Here is a 22,738-nt window from a genome sequence, read left to right on the forward strand (position 1 = left end):
CAGGTGGCTCTGGGACCAAACTAGGATGCGGTGTGTCAGAAGGAAGAGATGCCTGGATCTGACCCCAGCCTGACGGTTGTGATAGGAGACCACGGCCATGTTATCCGAACGGATCAGGACGTGGTGAAACCGAATGAGCGGGAGGAAGCGCGAGAGCGCATTCTCGACCACAAGCATTTCCAGACAGTTTATGTGCAAGGAGCCTTCCTGAGTTGACCAATGGCCGAAGGCTGGTGAGCTCTCGCAGACCGCACCCCAACCCGTGTTGGATGCGTCTGTCGAGATGACTTTTCGGCGGGTGAAGGTCCCCATGGTGACGCCCCGCTGAAACCAATCTGCTACTGTCCATGGCTGCAGTGCCGTGAGACATGTCTGCGTAACTTTGATCTGCTGGCGACATGTAATCCACGCACAGTGAGATACACGGCTCTTTAACCAGAGCTGAAGCGGGCGCATGTGCAGAAGGCCCAGCTGAAGCACAGCGGAGGCTGAGGCCATATAACCCAGCATCTTCTGAAAGGATTTCAGAGGTGTGCGGGTGCCCATCCGAAACGAAGCAGCTAGTCGCTGAATACAGCGCGCGCTGTGTGGAAAAGCGAGCCGTCATAGTGACCGAGTTCAAATCTATCCCCAGGATGGAAATAGTCTGACTGGGTTGAAGGGAGCTCTTTGTCCAGTTGACAGAGAGACCCAACGCTTTCAGATGGTCGAGGAGAACTGCGCGATGCGACAGAAGCTCCGTCTGTGATTGTGCCAAAATCAGCCAGTCGTCCAGATAGTTTAATATACGCAGCCCCTGACTCCGCGGGAGGCGAGCGCCGTATCCATGCACTTCGTGAAGGTCCGGGGTGCTAGGTATAGGCCGAACGGGAGAACGGCGTATTGATAAACTTGACCCTCGAAGGCGAGACGCAAGAACGGCCTGTGACGGGGATTTATCTGGATCTGAAAATAGGCGTCTTTCAGGTCTAGAGAGATGAACCAGTCCCCCTGGCGCATGTGCGCGAGGAGTTTCTTGACTGTAAGCATTTTGAACGGTCTCCTCATGAGCGCTTTGACCAAAAACCTGAGATCTAAGATCGGCCTGAGGCCGCTGTCTTTCTTGGCAACAAGAAAATAACGGCCGTAAAACCCAGACTCGGTCATATGGTGGAACTCTCTCTATTGCGCCCTTTGCAATAGCTTCGCTATTTCTGAGCGGAGTGTGCTGATAGCCACCGGACTGACAGTGGATTCGAGCCGAGCATGGAAGCGAGGCGGCAGCGACGAAACTGTAGCAGATAGCCGTTCTTTGTAATGCTTAGCACCCACGGGGAAATGCCCGGAATGGCTTCCCACACTTCGAAGCACGCTGTTAGCGGCGGAATGGCTATATCGCCCTGATTGCTGCACATAGCGAGCTGGACACGGGGTGTGGGCACGCTTAGACTGTGCGTGGCAACGGGACTTACACTCAGAGAGGAGTTTATGGGCCGTGAGACAGAGCGAGCAGAGAGGGGACACGCGCATTAGCTCGTGGGCATGCTTATGTTCTCTGATACCAGAGTGGTCTGTGCCTGCTCTGTGGGGATGGGCTCTGTGAGAAACACAGGACATGTGGTGCTTGTGTGTATGAGTGAACACATGTTTGTGGGCACATTTTTTACACAAGAGGCAGTTTTGCTCTTTTTGAGATTTCTCTGGGTAGCTGTGAAAACAGCTTTTTGTTGCTTGCAAGCGGGCAGGGAGACCGGCTTGTTTGTGGTGGTGAACACTACTGTAGTCGGCAAAACAGCTGTGCTGTTTTTCTCAGCTGTGCTAGGCAGACTTCTGATGATCTGGCCTTGGTCGATCTTGGGTCGAGGCCCCCGGGGAGGCGGCTGTCTGCGGCCGCTGTCAGAGCGAGAGCGAGGGCGGCCGTCCTGTCTGCGTTGGGATGGTTGAGCCTGCTGGTAAGGGCGCTGGGGTGGGGCTCTAGCAGGGGGCTCACAAGAGCAGCCTGCTGAAGAGCTAGCGTGGCGGGGCAGAAACAAGTTCAAGGCCTGGGAGGCTTTCTGGACCTCGGAGAACCGGTCGGCAATACCCGTGACAGCAGATCCGAAGAGGCCGGTCGGGGAGAGGGGCGCGTTGAGAAACGTGGCACGTTCAGAATCTCCCATGTCGGCGAACGTGAGCCATAAGTGTCTCTCAAACACACAGAGGGCGGCCATGCATCTCTCCAGAGCTTTTGCAGCGGCTTTTGTGGCGCGAAGGGCGAGGTCCGTAGCACTTCTCAGATCCGTAACAGCGGGGGGGGGGGGGGGGGGGGGGGTTCTACCGCTCTCAGAGTTACATAATGCATTACTTTCTATAAAAAGTAACTAATTAGTTACTTTTTTAAGGGGGTAATGTAATATTGCAATGCATTACTTCTAAAAGTAACTTTCCCCGACAGTGGTGGAGATTATTTTCTGAGCGGTTGATACCAAATAATAGATAGACATATGTGCGAATAAAAAACCTGCAGCTTGGATGTCCCTCACAAGGTTCTCAGCGAGCGATCCACTGTAGAACGCATCCGGCCCATTCTCTGCTATCACCTCGTATGTGTCTGCCAGCTTTGTAAAGGTTATGGTGTCATTTTCCTTCAGGATGTTTCCAGCGGAATCGCAGAACACCGAACTAAGAAACCAAACAATCAGCAGAAAATGTTAATGTGTAAAGGTTGTGGACAAAACTAGACATAACATATCACACACATTACACATTACATAAAAAGAAGAGTTATAGTGCACCTTATTAAAAGAAGATTGATAGATTTGTTTGAATATTAAACATCTTGGTTGAAAATATCCATGAGTGCTGCTCACCATAACATCCTATCATTTGTAATGATATTTCTGTTTGATCTAATGGCACTGGCTAATGCGCTGCCAATGGGAAAGCCGTCTCTGGCCAGTTTTATGCTTGGTAAAAACAGCTCTCTCCATGGAAGCTTCCCATGTCGTTTATAGGCCATCTCATATCCCCGAATCTCTCCAGGAACAGCGACGGACAAACCGCCTGTGGATGAATTTTTACTTGCTTGATTCCATGTACTAGTATCAAAAAAGACAGTCAGTGTACTTATTTGAATATAAGAAAAATTCAAGCTGAGTAATAAAAACCAAATGCACTTGATGACACTTGAATACACCTGGTATTAAGATGCGTTATGGTCGATCGGATCACAAGCGGGCAACGCTAAAAAAGGTGTAAACAGGGTCTAATACATTTTGAGTTTGTCCACTTTCTACCACTTCCAGAGGTTGACGAAAACAAGTTAGACCGGATTGTTTCATATAGTGTAAAAGCTCATATGGTCAAATGTGTTTCAACAGCCACAAAAGATCACCAACTCACCGCCAACTGACCTAATGCGTGAACATTATGGGAAGCGCACTAGCCAGACGAGTTTAAACTTTGTCGGCTGGAGACCCAATTTTTAGTTTGAAGAGGAAAAACATACCAAGCATAATGTTCTTTCAGCATTCCTGATTTAACACACACTCACAGTGTTTGGCGTGGTCTTGTGGCAGTCAGAACAGAAACTATGCTTCTTCCATCGTCTCTGCCCATAGACCCTTCCCTCAAACAAATCAGGATAGAAGTGGTTGAAAGTGTAAAAAAGAGAGGGATTAATAAGTGTAAACGGGAATGTGTCTTTCCTCGTCAACTTGTGATCAGATCGACCAAAACGCATCTTATTACCATTACCAGATATAAACGGGGCCTACGTTGTTGTGTCATATGTACATGTGCACAGAGAGAGTTTTATGGCTTTCCTCGACATTAAACATATGCAGAGCCTGTTCTACTCTGAGTTATTGATTGTTGGAATTATGTTGATAGTTTTTTATGTTTATCTCTCCATGCTGGCACAGTCTCACAAGGCCGCACGTTGTGTGAATCCTGTTTCACCAATGATTTCCCATAGTTTATGTAATATAGTTAATGGATACCTTTCTGGGAAAGCTCTGTGCTATTTCCATACATATCTCTGGTTGCGTTTGCTGGGGCCGTCTCACGCGCATTGATGGTTTCGACTTTTCCTGCAAAAAGAAATAAATTACATGAAAAAAATGGTTGCTGTTGATTTAAATATGCAAATGCTATATGTTTGGCAACAGTTCCTCTAACCCTAATTGATGGAGTGTGTAGCTTTTCATTTCTTAAACAAACATGTGGGAAGACCAGTGTTGGTCAAGTTACTTGGAAATAGTAATTAGTTACTGATTACTGATTACTTCTCCAAGAAAGTAATCCAATTACTTCACTGATTACTGATTTTCAAAAGAAATTAGTTACTTTACTAGTTACTTTACTAAGTTACTTTCAAAAACATAATGCACGACCTGAATACGCTAAAGCATAGACCTTTCAGCCTAATTCTATTCTTTCTGCATATTCCATCATCTAAAATGTAATCAAATTAAACATTCTCTTTTTTTAAACTTGTTTTATTTGTTTCAATATTTTAACTTTATGCACATTGCATCAAGCAAAAAATTAAATTAAATTAAATGCAACAGTCTCAGACTAGAAGAAAATTGTTGAACATTTAACATTTAGATATTTTCTGCACATTCCACCATTTTAATGAAAAAGACAGCCCTTCTTCTGTTAATATAAATTTCTACATATTCCAGCATATAAAATAAATATATTTTGTAAAATCCTTCATTTGAATAGATGTAAAAATAAAATAAAATCATGAAAGTCGCTCCTGACTATATTACAGTGTATTAACACTTACGTCTTTTAACAGTAAATTGCAGAGAGGAGTAAAAATTAGTTGATCAAAACAGAAAATGCTGTTGCATGCCGTATTTTGGCTTCAAGTTTTTTTTTTTTTTTTTTTTTTTTTTCGGAGTTAAACAGTCAGCATGTAGCCGCAGCGGTCATGTCAGATGGGGGAGTTTCACATTCCTGTACCGGCTTGCTGCTTTACGTGTGAGACTGTTTCGTGACATGCTTGCTCAGATTTGAGGTAGAATTTTGACATTCTCCAACGGGGGTCCTGTTTCCAGATCAGGATGCTCTCTGCATAGTACGCAAGTCTCTCTCTTGCTCTCCTCGTCTTGCGCGCGATACGAAGTTTGGACTTTGGAACACAGTCTCGCATGTGCGCTCGCTCTAGATTCCGGGAGATTTTAACTAATTTGCGGTATAACTAGTCAATCACAAATGTGGCTCAACGGTTAGATTGATAAATAAACTCATCTTTCAGGCATTTGACCGACGGTATTGACACTTCAGCGCGAGAAATCGGGGGTGTGTCGTGTGAGCGTGTCTGAGAGCTGGCAGCTCGACTGCTCTCTCCCGCGCTCTAGTGGTCTCTCACTGATGTCGCGGCGCTCATAGCCTACATTATTTTTATTCACGCACGACTCATGTCACGAGACAGTCTGACTAAACAAAATCACGGTTAACTAACGCAGTAACGCAGGCTGTTTACGGGGAAGTAACGGTAATCTAATTACTGTTTTTTCAATTGCAATCCCTTACTTTACTCGTTACTGGAAAAAAGTAATTGGATTACAGTAACGCGTTACTTCTAACGCGTTACTGCCCATCAGTGGGGAAGACACATCATGGTCATATTCCAGGATGACAATGTCAAGATTCATCAGGCTCACATTTGCCCTTTTCCATCAAAGCATTTTGAGAGCCGGTTCAGAGCCGGTTGTGTTTCGACAGCCAAAGAACCAATTCTCGGCCAGGAAAATTGGTTCCAAAGCGGCACCAACTCTTTGCTGGAGTAGAACCAGAGAACCGTTCTTTTACCACGTAACCCTCGCGTCGGATGCTGGGGGCGGGGTGACCAACAACACGATGGGAAAGGTTGTGACCGCCATTGGTAAAAACAGTGCTATTAGAAAGATAGTCTGAATAGGATTGCAAAGCTAGGAGAAACATTTGCAGAAAGACGTAATTGTAATTGTTATGCTTAAAGGAGCATTTCACCCATTTCAACATTAATCTTTATTGAAAGTGGATCATATATGTAGTCAAAATGTAAAAGAATTTTTGAATTTGGTGCCCTCTTGACCGAGAATAGACAGAAAATAACAGAAAATGCACAGCTCTGCAAGCCACACCCGCTAATCCGGAACAGCACAAACAGAGAAATCACTCTTCCGTCTACAAGGCTAATGTTAGCTGTCCCTGGAGCTAAACTAGTTAGTTGGCTGTGGCGAGCAGGGTGATCGAGGGCGAGGGACATAAGAGGACGGCGCGAGGCCGGGGGCGTGAGTGATAATGAAAGACACCTAATGAGTCACGCACCGGTCTCACGTCTCTCACGGAGGAGCGAAAGTATTAAATGAGGAGCGACGACGGCAGATCGAGAGAGAAACATGCATGATTTTGTGATGTTTTGTTTCTGTTGTGTGTAACTTTACAGCAGTCGTCAATGTGGGGCTTCTGGCTTATAGTTTTGTATTTGTTCATTTTACTATTAAAATGTTTAAATGTTCGCCGGTTTGCGCCTCCTTCTTCCCACAACAACAAACCCCGTTAACGTTACATTGGCAAACTCATTAGTTAATTACTCCTCGTTCGTATTTATTTCATGTCCCTTCTGCCGAGCCAGATACGCTTCACGTCACTTCTGCCAAGCCAGAGACTGTTCACGGCACCGCCTCCGAGCTAGTGTCTAAGGACAAGATGGCCGCCCCCGAGCCAGTGTCTATGGACAAGATGGCTGATTCAGAGACTGTTCACGTTACTTCTGCCAATCCAGAGACTGTTCACGTCACAGCCTCCAAGCCAGTGTCTAAGGACAAAATGGCCACCTCCGAGCCAGTGTCTACAGACAAGATGGCCGATTCAGAGACTGTTCACGTTACCTCTGTCAATCCAGAGACTTTACATGTCACCGCCGTGGCTGCCCGAGGGGTCTTCACCGCCTTGACCGCCTCCGCTCCACCTCCCACCTGGACAGTTTTTTTGTTTTGTTTTTTTTTGCTATGTAATGATCACCAGCTGGAGTGCCCCTGAGAGTCACCAGAGGGCACTCCACATCAGATTGATCAATTCACAAAACTACAATTCCCATCATGCTGTTTACCTGGGACTGATTACACTTTCACCTGCAGCTCATCCACACTCACCTGCATCTCATTCAGGCACTCCATATAAACCACACTCAAACAATAGACCATGGCGAAGTATTGTATTGCCACGGCCTGTAATCACTGAGCGTTTTTCCCTATCTTGCTGATCTGTTTGCTGACCAGTGGTGGAGGAAGTACTGAATCTCAGTACTTAAGTAAAAGTACAAATAACCAGATAAATATTTACTTTAGTAAAAGTAGAAGTAACACAATGACAACCATACTTAAGTAAAAAGTAAAAAGTACCTGATTTTAAATATACTTTAAGTATTAAAAGTAAAAGTACTTGCATAACAATTGATTCTCTTAATGACTATTTTCTAATGATTAATAAAACATTTAATTCTAACTCATTCAACTTAATACCCCTATAATGATGTTCAATAATTATGGAAAAAAAATTGTTGTCACCATTTCTGAAACAAGCTTGCAATTAGGCTATATACACATCATGCTTATCCTTACTATATGTTAATAACTATGTTTGGCAGTAAATGCGATTAATTTATGGTGTAATTCTGAACCTCTTGGCTTGCCATAATCCTAACCAAACGTATATTACACATGGTGTGTTTCCTATGCACGTAAAAACTAATTTTCGCGTACAAATTGCACGATAAACGCAATGACGCAATGCAAGACGCATTTAGTTGATGTATCTATGGCAACCAAACGTCACTGGTGAGACAAATGTGCAACGAACGGACAGTCAGATTACGTTTTGGCAGGGGAAAACCTGATCAGAAAATGTAATGAAAATGTAACAGAAGTTGTAGAAATGTAGTGGAGTAGAAAGTATAATAATTGCTGCAAAATGTAACGAAGTAAAACTAAAAAGTATGCGCTATTTATTCTACTTAAGTAAAGTAAAGATACGTGAAAAATGTACTTAAGTAAAGTAAAAAAGTATTTGTACTTCGTTACATTCCACCACTGTTGCTGACTTTGGATTGTTATCTCACTACTGCCTGTTTACTGCCTGTCTTGACTTGGATTGCCCTGGATTATTGTTTCTTGCTGCCTGCCCTGATCTTGTGTGCTTGCTCTCTGAATTCCGTTTTGCTGTTTCCTGACCCCTACCTGTTTGACGTTCCTTCAATAAAGCTCTTCTTCCAGTTCACAACAATATTGATTCAGTATCTGCAAGTGAAGTCCCACCCACTGATCTGTAATAGGCCTGTAGGGTGAGTGGGTCCCACACCCTTGAATAATAATGAGCTAATGTTTGTAGTCTCTACACTTTTTAATGAAATGTGACTTCCCGTTTATTATGACGCAAAATGACGATTTTTACGTCATAATAAGCAGGAAGTAAAACACTTAAATCCTTATTTCTCCCATCTCAGGGGAAAATAAGGGAATAAACCATTCAAAAATATGACTGGGTTCCCAAAGATACAAAGGTTAATGCAAATGGGTGAAGTGTCCCTTTAAAGTTGTCGCAAGCGTTTCAGGAAAAGCTAAGACATATGACGATGTACACAGTGATGTAACAATGTCATTCGCTGGGTTCGTTAGTCAGTGGAAAAACAAACTCTGAGAAGGGTCATAAGTTGAACCAACTTTGAACCAGCACCAGTTCCAAACCAGTTCTTTTTTTGGTGGAAAAGGGGTAATTGTGATCGAATGATTGTGAGGAACATGAAGAATCATTTTCACACATAAACTGACACCTCTGAGTCCAGAGCTTAAATTGATTGAATGTCTTTTAGATGTGCTGGAGGGGACTTTACAGAGTGCTGGACTCTTGCATTGTCAATACAAGATCTTGACCAAAAATGTATGCACTCTTGATGGAAATAAATGTTGTGATGTAAGGTCTGGACTCAAAGGTGCCAATTCTTCATGATTCTTCATGCTCAGTGATTCAGACTTTTCATTGGCCGGCAGCGTATATATAAGTAATAAAGTGATCTTTATATAAAAAAGGTACATCAATTCTTCATATACATGTTCACTGCAGACTAGTGTGACAGATTGAATCAGGCAATGTTGACTGCATACCTGTTTTGGCATCATAAATAGTGAAGAAGAGCCCTCCGCCGATGCCCATGCTGTGGGCATTCATCAATCCCACGCACAGCAGAGCCGCGATGGCAGAATCTACAGCGGAACCGCCTCTCTTCAGGATGTCCCTGAATAGAGAGCACAAAGACAGGGCTTTTGGCATGCAAACTACAAACTACTACTTTTTTTTTTTTTTTTTTTTTGGGATGAAGCACAATGTAGTGAGGTTGATTTCCACTGAATAAATTGTTTGACTTGAATAAAACCAATCAGTATAGACTTACCACCATTTCAGGCTACTGGACAAAATATAATGTGGCACTATAATGTTACAAAATATAAAAATAAGTTTTATTTAATTTATTTAAATTTATTTAAAGTTTAGTTAGAAAAGATGCAGCAGTTGTCCATGAACTGCACTTTAAACATCTCTTCTCTGATTCTCTGAACCTGTCATTCACATGAGATTGACCAATTGCAAACCACAACCATTTAACGATCCAATCATTTCCCACTAGTCAAAATCAAGTCCCACCCTTGTTCAATTATATATTCATTACAACTTCTGTTTCATGCAAACTTAAAAAGAAAGGATAGTGAGGAGGATTCAACTACAAAATAAAATCTCTGACGCAAGTAAATGTTTAGGTTAACAAACCAAACATCTTTGTGCTCCTCGTATGGCCTTCCTAACATCTTTGTTATTTATTTACAATAATACTATAATATCTGATGTAATGAGATTTTAATGAACTAATTTTATTTCAGCTTCATGGCAAAAACTAAACATGCATTTAAGGAGAACAGAACCCAAACCTGCCGATCTCGGAGCATGTCCCAGCATCTGCTGCCACTGCTGCCTTGAAGTAACCATTTTCAGGTTCAGGAGAGGCCTTCTTGCCCTGAACGGAAAAGAAAACGGCCAAAAACGTGCCGACTGCAGCCAGCAGCAGGAGTGCGAGGCCCACCACAGTATACTTCTGCACCATTTTCCTGCAACAACAAATGTTGCTGGTGTATAAACTTGTTTATGTTTCTATGCAACCGTATCTCCAAGCAATCTTTCAAGACTTCTGAAACTATGGATTTGACAAACATCATCAAGTGAATCTGAACGTGAATTACTGCATTTAAACCGTTAGATTCGATTTAACTGCTAATTAAAACTATGTACTAGCCGTCCCATATAGAGATAAGCTGGTGCATGTGCATTGTCACAATGACCAGTCATATTAACTTTTGCAATCAGTGATTGTGCAATAAAAGTTAACCATCTCTGTTATGTAACACATCATAATTCATAAAGCAGAAATACAGTAATTGTTGTACAGAATGCATATGAAGTTAATAAGAAAACTAACAGCTGGCAATTGAATGCACTTACAACATTTTCTGCTTTCTTGGTAAAGGCAACAATTATGGATTCAAAAAGCATGCAATCAATTGTTTTCCGTTAGTTGGCTTTGAGTATTCCTGCTAAAAATGTAATGAATTGCTCTTTTGATCATTGCATGCTTATTGATTCCCAGTGTAATTCAACCCTTGATTCTGTATTATTTGAGCAAAAAAAAAAAATAGTACTATAAAGAATAACAAAATACATCCTGATTCTTTCGTATTCTACATTTTATGTTGCTTAATGTATCCCTGCCAAAGGCAGCAAATTTTCATGCATTTATAATTTGAAAACTTGGAATAAAATAAGGCTTGTGGGAAGTGAAATCTTGTCTTTTCATAGTTTCAAAGCCCTGCTACTGTCCACATTAAATCCTGTCAGGCTGTGCTGTGTGTGGGAACGAACTGCAGCACATCTCTGAGAAACCTGCAGTGCCTGCAGCCAACAAAATTAAACCCACCACAAGAGACTAGAATTTTCTCACATAGAGAAAAGAGCAAGCGATTGTGTTATTTCATACTACAAATCTCAACAAAGGAATGAAAATTATAATCTTCTGAGTTCAGTGTGTGTTGAAAGACAGTAAAAGACACAACAACATTAGGATGCTGCATTATATTTCGAGTACAAAAATGCTTCGCTTTACGTGAGAAAGTAGTTGAAGCTCTCATGATGATTAAGTTCATAATTGATGAGTTTAATGTATTGCGATTTGAGTATGAGTATCACCTACCTGTAGACTTCACAGGCCTCTTGTAGATTCTTCTAGAATGAGCCTCCTTCCCACAGGCTGACGAAGCCAACACTGTGAACCTGTGGCTCTCAATGTCTATGACCATTAAACTTTAACCAAATCAACCTGTGAAATCATCCATAATTGTTTTATTGACCATGGTGAAAAGGGCACAGATTCACACGTGCCACAATTACAGCAAAATGTAGACTAAACAACCCTAGTAAACGTTTCACAAATAAAGATGGTTTTGTTACTCTATCACTTGTATTCCCTTATTTAGTCTTTAAATGGTTGAGCCATTCACATTTGTACATTTGTCTATCGTTCTAGGGAATGATTAACTATAAGTTTGGACACATGTTTAACATAATGTAGACATCTAAAACAACAATATTCAAAATCCCTAACAGAAAGTTCTCAGAACATGGTTCTCTGAAAGTTGTGAACATAGTGTTACAGTAATAGAACATTAGTACAAAGTTATCTGTTTTTTAATATTGTTCTCAAAACATTAACACAAGAACATTATTTAGACATTGTTCATGGAACATATCTGATTTTTTTTAGTTGGACAATCATCTACATTTTAAATGTTGCTGCTTGATTCATAATGTTCAGAAAAGTAGCATTCACATATTTTCAAAATGACAAAATGGAATATTTCCCTCAACATTCGCATTACCAAGAAAACATACGTTACAGTAAATTCACAGAAAACAAAAAGTGTAACCTGCATCCTATTGTTCCAAATTAAAATCAGGGGTGTATGTTCAGCACTGATATGAAGCTTGTGAACTCTTCACTACAAGTTAAAGCATTTTAAATCTACCATTTATGTTAAAAATACTAGAAAAAAATGTGCCTGTCTTACTTCTAGCTACTGACCAAGGTTGCATCTAAGTTTTACTTAGTGCAGCGTTTGACAAGCATTTAATAAGAATAATAATAATAATAATAATATGTTTATTTTCTATAGCGCCTTCAAGAACCCAAGGTCGCTTCACAATGTATTACAAATAGCAACAATCAAAAAGCAAACCTGATCAAGATTTAGATCATGACATACTCAAAATGGTAACAAAATACACCAGTATTCAGAGACAAGCATTATGGTGCTTTAGATCGTATACCTGACCATTACCTTTTTATTTATAAACTAAAATAGCTAACGCCAGTAAATCATGGAGTGCCACAAGGGTCTATTTTAGGCCCTCTGCTATTTTCAATATACATATAGTTTATAGTTTCTTTGTAATATTGTTAGAAAACATGTTAAGTCTAGTCAAGTATATAGTGCTTTTCACAGTATAGATTGCATCAAAGCAGCTTCATAGTAACATAAGAACAAAGTTCCTTTTAGTGGAAAAACATCCATGTTTGGTAGAGCTGATCAAGGGTATTACTGATTGCTCAATTAATTTGAATATTTTTATACAAACCCAATTCCATAAAAGTTGGGACACTGTACAAATTGTGAATAAAAACAGAATGCAATGATGTGGAAGTTTCAAATTTCAATATTATATTTAGAATACAACATAGATGACATATCAAATGTTGAAAGTGAGACATTTTGAATTGCCATGCCAAATATTGGCTCCTTTTGGATTTCATGAGAGCTACAAATTCCAAAAAAGTTGGGACAGGTAGCAATAAGAGGCCAGAAAAGTTAAATGTACATAAAAGGAACAGCTGGAGGACCAATTTGCAACTTATTAGGTCAATTGGCAACATGATTGGGTATAGTAGAGTCAAGGCCGGAAAACCATACTGAATGCCTGTGATCTTCGGGCCCTTAGACGGCACTGCATCACACACAGGAATGCTACTGTAATGGAAATCGCAACATGGGCTCAAGAATACTTCCAGAAAACATTGTCAGTGAACACAATCCACCGTGCCATTCACCGTTGCCGGCTAAAGCTCTATAGGTAAAAAAAGAAGCCATATCTAAACGGGAACCAGAAGCGCAGGCGTTTTCTCTGGGCCAAGGCTCATTTAAAGTGGACTCTAGCAAAGTGGAAAACTGTTCTGTGGTCTGACGAATCAAAATTTGAAGTTCTTTTTGGAAAACTGGGATGCCATGTCATCCGGACTAAAGAGGACAAGGACAACCCAAGTTGTTATCAGCGCTCAGTTCAGAAGCCTGCATCTCTGATGGGGTTGCATGAGTGCGTGTGGCATGGGCAGCTTACACATCTGGAAAGGCACCATCAATGCTGAAAGGTATATCCAAGTTCTAGAACAACATATGCTCCTATCCAGACATCGTCTCTTTTAGGGAAGACCTTGTATTTTCCAACAAGACAATGCCAAACCACATACTGCATCAATTACAACATCATGGCTGTGTAGAAGAAGGATCCGGGTACTGAAATGGCCAGCCTGCAGTCCAGATCTTTCACCCATAGAAAACATTTGGCGCATCATAAAGAGGAAGATGCAACAAACAAGACCTAAGACAGTTGAGCAGCTAGAAGCCTTTATTAGACAAGAATGGGACAACATTCCTATTCCTAAACTTGAGCAACTTGTCTCCTCAGTCCCCAGACGTTTGCAGACTGTTATTACGTAAAAGAAGAGGGGATGCCACACAGTGGTAAAAATGGCCTTGTCCCAACTTTTTTGAGATGTGTTGATGCCATGAAATTTAAAATCAACTTATTTTTCCCTTAAAATTATGCATTTTCTCAGTTTAAACATTTGATATGTCATCTATGTTGTATTCTAAATATAATATTGAAATTTGAAACTTCCACATCATTGCATTCTGTTTTTATTCACAATTTGTACAGTGTCCCAACTTTTATGGAATTGTTTGTAATTAGTTTCCACTCTTATGGCGATGATACTCGGTTATATATCACGACCAGATGAAATCTCGAAGTTATTCAAGTAGACAGATTGTGTTAAGGGTATTAAATGTTGAATGACCAACAATTTTCTTTTATTAAATTCTGATAAGCCTAGGGTATTGCCTCTACACAGAATCTCTCAATACAATTTGCATCTAAAAGGATGTTCTGTTAATTCATCCTCTAGTAGTCTAGACCTTAGTGTTATAAGACAGAAACTTGTCATTAGATAATAATATTTCAAATGTTCCAAAAAAACCTTTCTTTCACTTCAGAAACCTCACTAAGCTGTGGAACATGTTATCTTTTTTGATGCACAAATCTAGTTCTCACTCTAGATCACTGTAATGCACTTATATGGTGGTCAATCCATCATGCTCTCTTAGGTCACAAAACTCTAGACTTTTGGTAGTACCTATCCAAGTCCACTAAAGGAGGGAGAGTGTTTTCACATTTGGCCTTGATAATGTTCGGGGCTCAGACTCAATCTGTCAGTAAATCTAGATTAAAGACATCTCTTTAGCCAAGCATTCACATAATGCACCGCATAGCCTTTTACTCCAGTTATATCAGATTAAATGCATGTGATTATCTTTTGCTTTGAAATGTTATGAACAGCAGCTACGCTTCTTATTTTCCATTTGCTTTTCTTTTTTTATCTCGGGATATCAATCTCACAGTAGAGAGAATGTATGCGTGCTCCAGTTTGGATCCAGCCTCATATGAAGATTTCAGATGTTTGCCAACCCCTGAGAGGACTTCAGATGACGCCAACTCTGAATCAGTGGACCACTGCCAAGTTTCCTATAGATTGTAGGCATAATCATTAGGGTCTCTTTTAATTATTGCATTCAGATCACTGTTTCTGCCTAAATTAATATGTGATAGCTTATTAGCAAACGGCATGATTTGTATAATCTTAGAACCGTATACATTTTTGACATACAGAGATTATTTGACACTGTCCCCTTCTAAATTAACTAAGCATGCCTTTTTATGTAAAGCTCTTTGGAAATTATATGTATTGTGAAAAGCACTAACCAGCTATAAAAATAGGTTGTTTTTTTTTTAACATTATGTAAATACCATGTAGGCTCCTAAATGGTAGCCTACATCATTTTGTGGTTGTAAATCACTGGAAATATTTCTGGGAAATTGTTCTGATTGGTTTTTAGGTTGTATTGATGGTTCTTATTATATCATTTTTTTAATAACACAATTCGGTATCTATACAGTAGGCTACGTGCTGACAGGACAGAACGGGCTTCCCATCATCAACAACACATGTGGGAGTCGAGCGCTCTGATTGGACAGCGAGTGAGACATGGGCGTGGCATGTGCTGAAGCCTGGAAGAACACAAACAACGCGGAGAGGTTCACAGGGGCAAGAGAAACGCGGGGAAAGTGACATTTTAATATTTTCGTGCGATGAATATGCATTTTACTTGATGAATTTGATCCTACACGAGCAACCGAACTAGATGAAGTGCAATTATGAGCGTGCACACAGTAAAAAGGTCTTATAAGGTTTACTTTACGCATGCTTTATGAAACAACAGCGTTGAATTATTTGATACTTAGACAGAAATTGGAAAGTTGAAACATGGGATCCAAGTTGACTAGGCAAAGTAGTTTAGACAGCCAGGCGACGGTCGTTCGTGGGCATCGGCAGCATCATGAACGGGATGTGGAGAAGAAAAGTGGAGGAAGAGGAGAGTTTTTGTTCAGTTCTCTGATGCTGAAGTCCGACAAGCTCCCCGGAATGCTGCGCAAATCCAGTCCCAGCCCTTACGTCCGGAGAGTGGCTTGGGTTCGGGAGATCCACACCCTGCTGAAGGAGCAGAAGGGGGAACAAGCCATCGATGTGTTGAAACTGCTTAGAAAGGTACAAAACATAATTTATTAATAACCCACATTGTTTTTTTTTTTAGACAGAACTACAGGTTGTTGTTGTTGATGATGATGATGATGATGTTGCAGCATGATGTTTTCACTAAGAAAAAGAAATATCACAAATGTGTTGGACTGTGTATCTGCAATGATATCCTGTACATATAGTCAAGTCTGCAATGAAAAGTATGAGATTTCTATACAAATATTTCCAATAAAATACAATAAAATGGGTACAATTATATAGTAATTAAATCTATTTGAAATAAAACAACTGATAAAGTTACAAGCCTCACAAACTGTACTTTGTTAGTAACATGGTACAGTATGATAATACCATAGTGCTTTGACATACATTGTGCCAGCCAGGGCACTATCAAAATACAGCATGATATTGACTGTTTAAAGGGTTCACCCAAAAATGAAAATTATGTCAGTATTTACTCACCCTCATGTTGTTCCAACCCCGTAAGACCTTTGTTCATCTTCAGAACACAAATTAAGATATTTTTGATGAAATCTGAGAGCTGGATCACTCCTGCATACTAGTCCATAGTAGGGGTGTAACGGTACACAAAAATCACGGTTCGGTACGTACCTCGGTTTTAAAGTCACGGTTCGGTACGTTTTCGATACAGCAAAAAGAAAGAAATGCCAGAGAAATTTCCTATTTGTTTAAAGAAAAAATATTTTTAAATAAGTGTGAGTTTTCCTAGATCTTGAAACTTTCAGGTTTATAAATGGGGGTCATCTTTGAAGGATGAACAAATAATGTTTTGGTCATCACATTAAAAATAACATTTAAATATATATTTATTTATATAATTTTTGAATTTTGAAGTGCTGGAAAAAGATGTGTGAAGTACTTGAAAGCATTTCACCATTCCAGCCAAACTGGTTCCAGTTAGTGTTGCTATATTAAATCCATGGTGAATGTTGCTGGTCTGTGGACGAAAGTATTACTAGTTCATTCACGGCACAATGTTTCTCCTGGTTTCCATGACAGCGCTGTTTGATCTAATAGAGATCTACGGTTAATAACGGATAAATGTGAATGCATCTCACTAGATCTCGCAGCGATGTTATTACCTCAGTGGCGAATCTCTTAGCGCTTGGTCGAGATCGGCTCGCGCTGCACAGATGTTGCTGGTCCGAACTGATAAACGATCCATGAAGCACATAATGAGTAGCGCAGTTTCGTTTTGCTTTCATTACGTTTGCCATTTGATGTTGCGCAACGTTGGCCGCGGCAGCACGAATTTTGCCGGCAGGAAAAATGGTCCAAGCAATCGTTCTGTTTGTATGCGTACCGAACCGGAAGCCTCGAACCGAAACGGTTCAATACGAATACATGTACCGTTACACCCCTAGTCCATAGGCTTCTTGAGGAATTGAAACTTGCCGGAGCCAAGTTTCCACTGTAGTCAATTGAGCCACTGTAGTAACTTGGACTATTTTAACGATGTATTTAATAACTTTTCGAGGCCAGCAAGTTTCAATCCCTCAAGAAGCCTATGGACTAGTGTGCAGGAGTGATCCAGCTCTCAGATTTAATCAAAAAATATCCTAACGTGTGTTCCGAAGATGAACGAAGGTCTTACGGGGTTGGAACAACCTAAGGGTGAGTAAATACTGACAGAATTTTCATTTTTGGGTGAACTAACCCTGTACTTCAGAGAACCTTTTACAAAATGGTATACCATGTTACGTTTTTTAAACATATAATAAATGCACTGAATATTATTTATGATATAGTAATAATATAAAGATCGGTGGATTATTAATTTGCTGTGGTATGTTTGATCATGGTGGACAAACCAGCTTATAGGTGCTATGCATGTTTTTCATTTACTGCAATTGTCAAAAAGGACATGAGATGGTCTCCAACAACTGCGACTAGACTTTTAGGATGTCACAAATTGTTCAGAGCAAATCCCACCTCTCCAAAGCTATTCACTGGATGTTTCCTGATCACGACAGAGAGGTTTGATAGCGGTTGAACAGTTGTGGTCTTTGTGTAGTGCTCAGATATTGCAGCTGGTGATTGACAGGCTCCTCAGTGCTTCATTTATCCTGATAGCTAACCAGATCTGCGTAGACTAAGGCCAGTGGTGCAGACACATTGATCCAGCTTATGCTAATGAAAGCACCACAGTTCAAGCTTGAAGTGTTTATGAGAGAGTCGGTGCGTATATGACTTCAAGGAGGATTTTTGGTCATTGAATTGTGTTTATTGATTAGCTTGCCAAGAGGGTCCTCAAATCACAGGAACATCTTAATGCATGCAACCTGAAGATGAGGGTCCTCCAGTTGCACTGGATAAAAGCGACTGAAAAGCCTCTTTTGTCTTTGTTTTGCAACTTGAGTCTTTTTCTAATGATGTCTCCTAGCTTGTTGAACATCTGGAAGGAGATTCTGGGCATCTGAATCAAATTGGGACAGAATGAAATGATGGGAGATCTGATATCATGAAAACAGTACAATAAAGCTGGCTTGTCTGTGCAAAATGATGTTAAGGTTTCCAAGTGGTTGCCATGACATTGCAATTTTGTTGCTAAGGTGTTCTGAGTGGTTACTAGGTGGTTGTTTACCCCTTTGGTTGTTTTAAGTCTCTAGATATGGCTTTTTCTTTCATCCATTTTATTTGAGGCACAATTTCAAGGATCACATTTTGATAACTGTTGCATGTGATACTTGCACTTTAATCTTTCTGTTGTCCCATTATGACTCTGCTTTGCCATATTGTAATGTCATTAATTTTGGAGTATATTTTGGATTCAACAAGATTCAACATATTTTTTAAGTCAGTTCACTTTTGAAAAAACTTTTGCCGATAATTTACTCACCCCCTGTCATCCAAGATGTCCATGTCATTCTTTTTTCAGTCGAAAAGAAATGAAGGTCTTTGATGAAAACATACCAGCATTTTTCTCCATATACTGCACTTCAGTGGGAACCAAACGGTTCAAGGTCCAAAAGACAGTTTCAGTGCAAACTGTTCAGAGGGCTTTAAACGATTCCAGACGATGAATAAGGATCTTATCAAGCGAAATGATCACTCATTTAATAAATAAATAACAAAGTTTAAGTTTTATAAGCTCAAACGCTCGCCTTGGTCTGTCCTGTGACGCACGTTCGTGACTCTCGTGTTCGAGCTCGTTCATCAAAATGAACGAATCTTCTTCGAGTCATTTGGTTCATTCAACGAACGAAACAAACGAATTGACTCGAAAAAATATTCGTTCATTTTGATGAACGAGTTTGAAAAGGAGGGTCACGTACGTGCATTGCAGTACAGAGCAAGGCGACCATTTAAGCTTATAAAACTTAAACTTTGTTATTAAGATCCTCATTCATCGCCTGGAATCGTTTAAATCCCTTTTTGCACTGAAACTGTCTTTTGGACCTTGAACCGTTTGGTTCCCAATGAAGTGCATTGTATGGTGAAAAATGCTGGAATGTTTTCATCAAAAACCTTAATTTCTTTTCGACTGAAGAAAGAAAGACATGGACATCTTGGATGACGTGGGTGAGTATGTAAATTATCAGCAAAAGATTTTTGAAAAGTGAACTACTCCTTTATTGTAATTTAAGTTGAAATCCATTCATCCATTTTTTGGGGTTCTGTGGAGAAGTTCAACATCCATTTTTGGGGGTTCTGTATCAGTACATGTTGTTAAAATAAATTATAAGAATTGGAAATGTATTAATTCAAACTAATCCCTAAAGGTTCTATATGAAGCGCTTGACAGAACTCTTTAATGTTCTAAATAGAACCCACTCTATTAAAAAGTGTTTAGAAATATTAATTACATAAGTACATAGCGCTTAGTTTGTTCAAATTATTTGAGTCATTATTTTAATATCTGTGGAAATCTTCGATTTAGTCACAGTCACAGTGAATTTTCAGTCTACAGTTTCATCCCTGTCAAGATATGGCACATTGTCACTTGGATGCCCAGCCAGTCGAAAAAGCTTTCCAAACATGGAGCCGTCTCACTCACGTCATCCCGGCCCTGGAAGCTCTTAACACCCTGTTGAAGGTGAGAGAGGGGTAAACCTGCTACCAACTAAGACTGCTGAAAGAAATGAATTGCTGCGCATTGAAAAGCTGCTTTACTGTTCAGGGAAAAATGGATGGATGTTAATCAACTGATGGCCAAAAAGATGGAGCGGAATACTTTCTTTTGGCCCAGAGAGAGAGTGAGAGAAAGAAAGTGAGAGAGGAGGACAAAAACAACATCCCTTATCTCTGCTGTAGCTCTTCCTGTGCCCTAATGAGTGCAATTCATTTTCTGCTGTTGACTCTCATTGAGCAAAGGCAGGAAACAACTCCACTTACATGCTCTACTGAGCACATGCAGTGGATGTCAATGCTGCAAAGATTTTGTGGTTGCATAATAACGTTGAAATAAAAATGTTGTCTCTTTGATTGCACTTTAATCTCGGCTTTGCCATAATGCTTGGGTCATTCCTATTGTAGTATGTTCCCGCCATCATATAAGTCTAAACATATTGGATTAAGGTGTAAGTCAAATTAGTTTTTTTTTTCAACTGAAACTAATGTTTTTGGTAATTAAAATAAAGCTGAAATAACATAAAATCTAAATATTATATGAAAAACTGAAACTTGAAAAAATAGTGGAAATATCATAACCACATAACAAAAGGACTTATATAAAAAAAAGGTCATTCAAAATATAAATATATACTATAAAAGTATACGTACAACTAAAATAACAGTCATAGGGATAAATTTTAAATTATTTCACTTGAATCATGTCAGTGGATTTTGGCTAACTTGAGTTTTTTTATTTCATTCCTGGCATTGTATTACTTGGCTTTACCAGTACAAAGAGTTTTTTCCCTGCGTTAATACTGCGACACTTTAATAGAAAAGCGTTCTTAAATTACAATGCATTCATATTCATTTTAGAGGTACTGCAGAACAGAAATGACCCGTGCTAACAGTAGGCTTTATAGATGAAAAATAGAGAGCTTGGAGGAGCTTCCAGATGGCAGGGAATCCCTGAGAAAAAGAAGTGCAATATATCAGCGTGAAACCCAAAGGGAGTTTTCACTTCCTTGGACTCAGCAGCTTTCCTCCGCCTGCCAGTTTCTTCATCATTTTCAGTGGGATCTGTTTTTGATTCGACTCACAGGGTGGTGTAGTTGTTGCTTTGTGATGATGGCATTTGCCTCGATGCATGAAATGTGTTTCGCCCTCTTATTCACTTCTATATGTTTGCTTTGTCTCTTCTAATTGCACAGACCAGTGGATTAAATTCCTCAGGGAATTTGTTCTTGATTCTCCCACATGCTTTTTTTTCTTTCTCTGTTGGTCGTATCAGACTTGCTTGCCTTGGCTGTTCAGTGGGGGAAAACACTTTAGCTGTCTACGATAAGTCCGACTAATAAGCTGTCACTGTGTCTGCAGAAACTTTCTCTGCCTTATGTAAAGAAGCTGAACTTAAAGGTTAGCAGCGCTGGTCCAGCAGTAAATCAACAAACCGTTCGGCTTCTATTTAGAGTTTTCTTTCTTCCGAAGGACTAGAAGTAAACTCGTGATGCAAAGATTACTTTATCTGCATGTCATTCAAAAAAAGCCCCTTGTGTAATCTGGCGAATGGAGATTGGAGGCGTAGGATGAAAGGATTAAGTTGTTGAATATCGAGGTTTATCAGTGACCTTTACTTGAATTTGTAATCCTGCATGCTTAACAATCTCTCGCTCTCTCTCTCTCGTTCTTTCTCGACAGGACCTGGGTCTTGAAGGAACATCTCTCAATGACATCCTCTACAAGAACGCTGCCTTCCTCAACCTAGTGGATCCAATTTCCCATGAGCTTTTGCTCAATTTGGCCCGAGACATGCAGTGTCCAAAGAGGGTAAGCCACCAGAACATTAATAGCTTTGTACGCACAAACTCATGAGGTGGCTAGTCGAAGGGTTTGACTTGAAATCAGCCGCCAACATTAAAGGGTTAGTTCACCCAAAAATTTTCATTATGTCATTAATGACTCACCCTCATTTCGTCCCAAGCCCGTAAGACCTCTGTTCATCTTCGATCATATTTTGAGCTATTTTATTTTTAAACATTCCCAGTGGTCTTTAAATCATGATTATGCCATTTTTAGCCAAAATCACAAAACCTGTGCCGTTTTCTGGGACTTCACTTCGGCAGTAGCTCATTAGCAATTTGCCTCTGCGTTGTGGGCGGAGCTGTTGGCACGGAGACGACCCTCCCCCTCTCCGTTGATGAGAGCTCTGTCTCTCCCGCTAGCTTACACTTACAAATTATAAGCAACTCAAATGTTGTATTAATTTATTAGTTGTTGGGTCTTAAGTTCAGGCTATTGCTGTCTGATTCTGTTAGTTCACCTCACCTCCTGATCCGAGATATTCTTTCCTTTGCAACTTCATATTTATCAGGTTTGTTCTCCTCCTCTCGTGTCTCGATACGTTAGCTGTCGACTCGTCGGTGTCTGACTCTGATCTGTCTGCTGGTCCGTTCCGTGTGTGATACAGCAGGACCGGAAAGAGTAATGATTGGTTCATATTTCGAGTCTCGAGGTTCGGGTTCGGCCGGGTTCGGAAGTCTTTTGTTTTTCCTGTCAGTCCCAAAGAGACTATGCTGTCAGTCAGTGGCGGCTGGTGAAAATTATTGTAGGGGGGGCTGAATAAGAGGGGGGTCTGGGGGTTCCCCCCCAGAAAATTTTGAATTTAGTAGATGTGATTTC

The 22,738-nt window shown here is 40.3% G+C and overlaps 2 protein-coding genes across 3 annotated transcripts in view; one reads left to right on the plus strand and one right to left on the minus strand.

Moving 5' to 3' along the window:
• The window catches only part of ggt1b (gamma-glutamyltransferase 1b), a 30,743-nt gene extending 19,322 nt beyond the window's left edge, over positions 1-11,421 (minus strand). The window contains exons 1-6 of the mRNA XM_039664363.2: positions 11,252-11,421; positions 9,939-10,115; positions 9,120-9,250; positions 3,960-4,049; positions 2,829-3,021; positions 2,480-2,640 (exon numbers count right to left, since the gene is read on the minus strand). Of these exons, the coding sequence (XP_039520297.2) occupies positions 2,480-2,640; positions 2,829-3,021; positions 3,960-4,049; positions 9,120-9,250; positions 9,939-10,111 (748 nt within the window). The 5' untranslated portion in view covers positions 10,112-10,115; positions 11,252-11,421. The remainder of the gene's footprint in view (positions 1-2,479; positions 2,641-2,828; positions 3,022-3,959; positions 4,050-9,119; positions 9,251-9,938; positions 10,116-11,251) is intronic.
• A 4,026-nt stretch (positions 11,422-15,447) lies between these two features.
• Positions 15,448-22,738, plus strand: part of lrrc75bb (leucine rich repeat containing 75Bb) — a 47,023-nt gene continuing 39,732 nt past the window's right edge. The window contains exons 1-2 of one of the 2 annotated variants that reach the window (XM_089126467.1): positions 15,448-15,994; positions 21,758-21,886. In XM_089126467.1, the coding sequence (XP_088982593.1) occupies positions 15,713-15,994; positions 21,758-21,886 (411 nt within the window). In that variant the 5' untranslated portion in view covers positions 15,448-15,712. The remainder of the gene's footprint in view (positions 15,995-21,757; positions 21,887-22,738) is intronic. The other variant, XM_039664364.2, reaches the window with a different exon arrangement.

This window comes from Pimephales promelas, chromosome 23, assembly GCF_988280905.1.
Source record: "Pimephales promelas chromosome 23, fPimPro1.hap1.1, whole genome shotgun sequence".
NCBI classification, from domain to species: domain Eukaryota; kingdom Metazoa; phylum Chordata; class Actinopteri; order Cypriniformes; family Leuciscidae; genus Pimephales; species Pimephales promelas.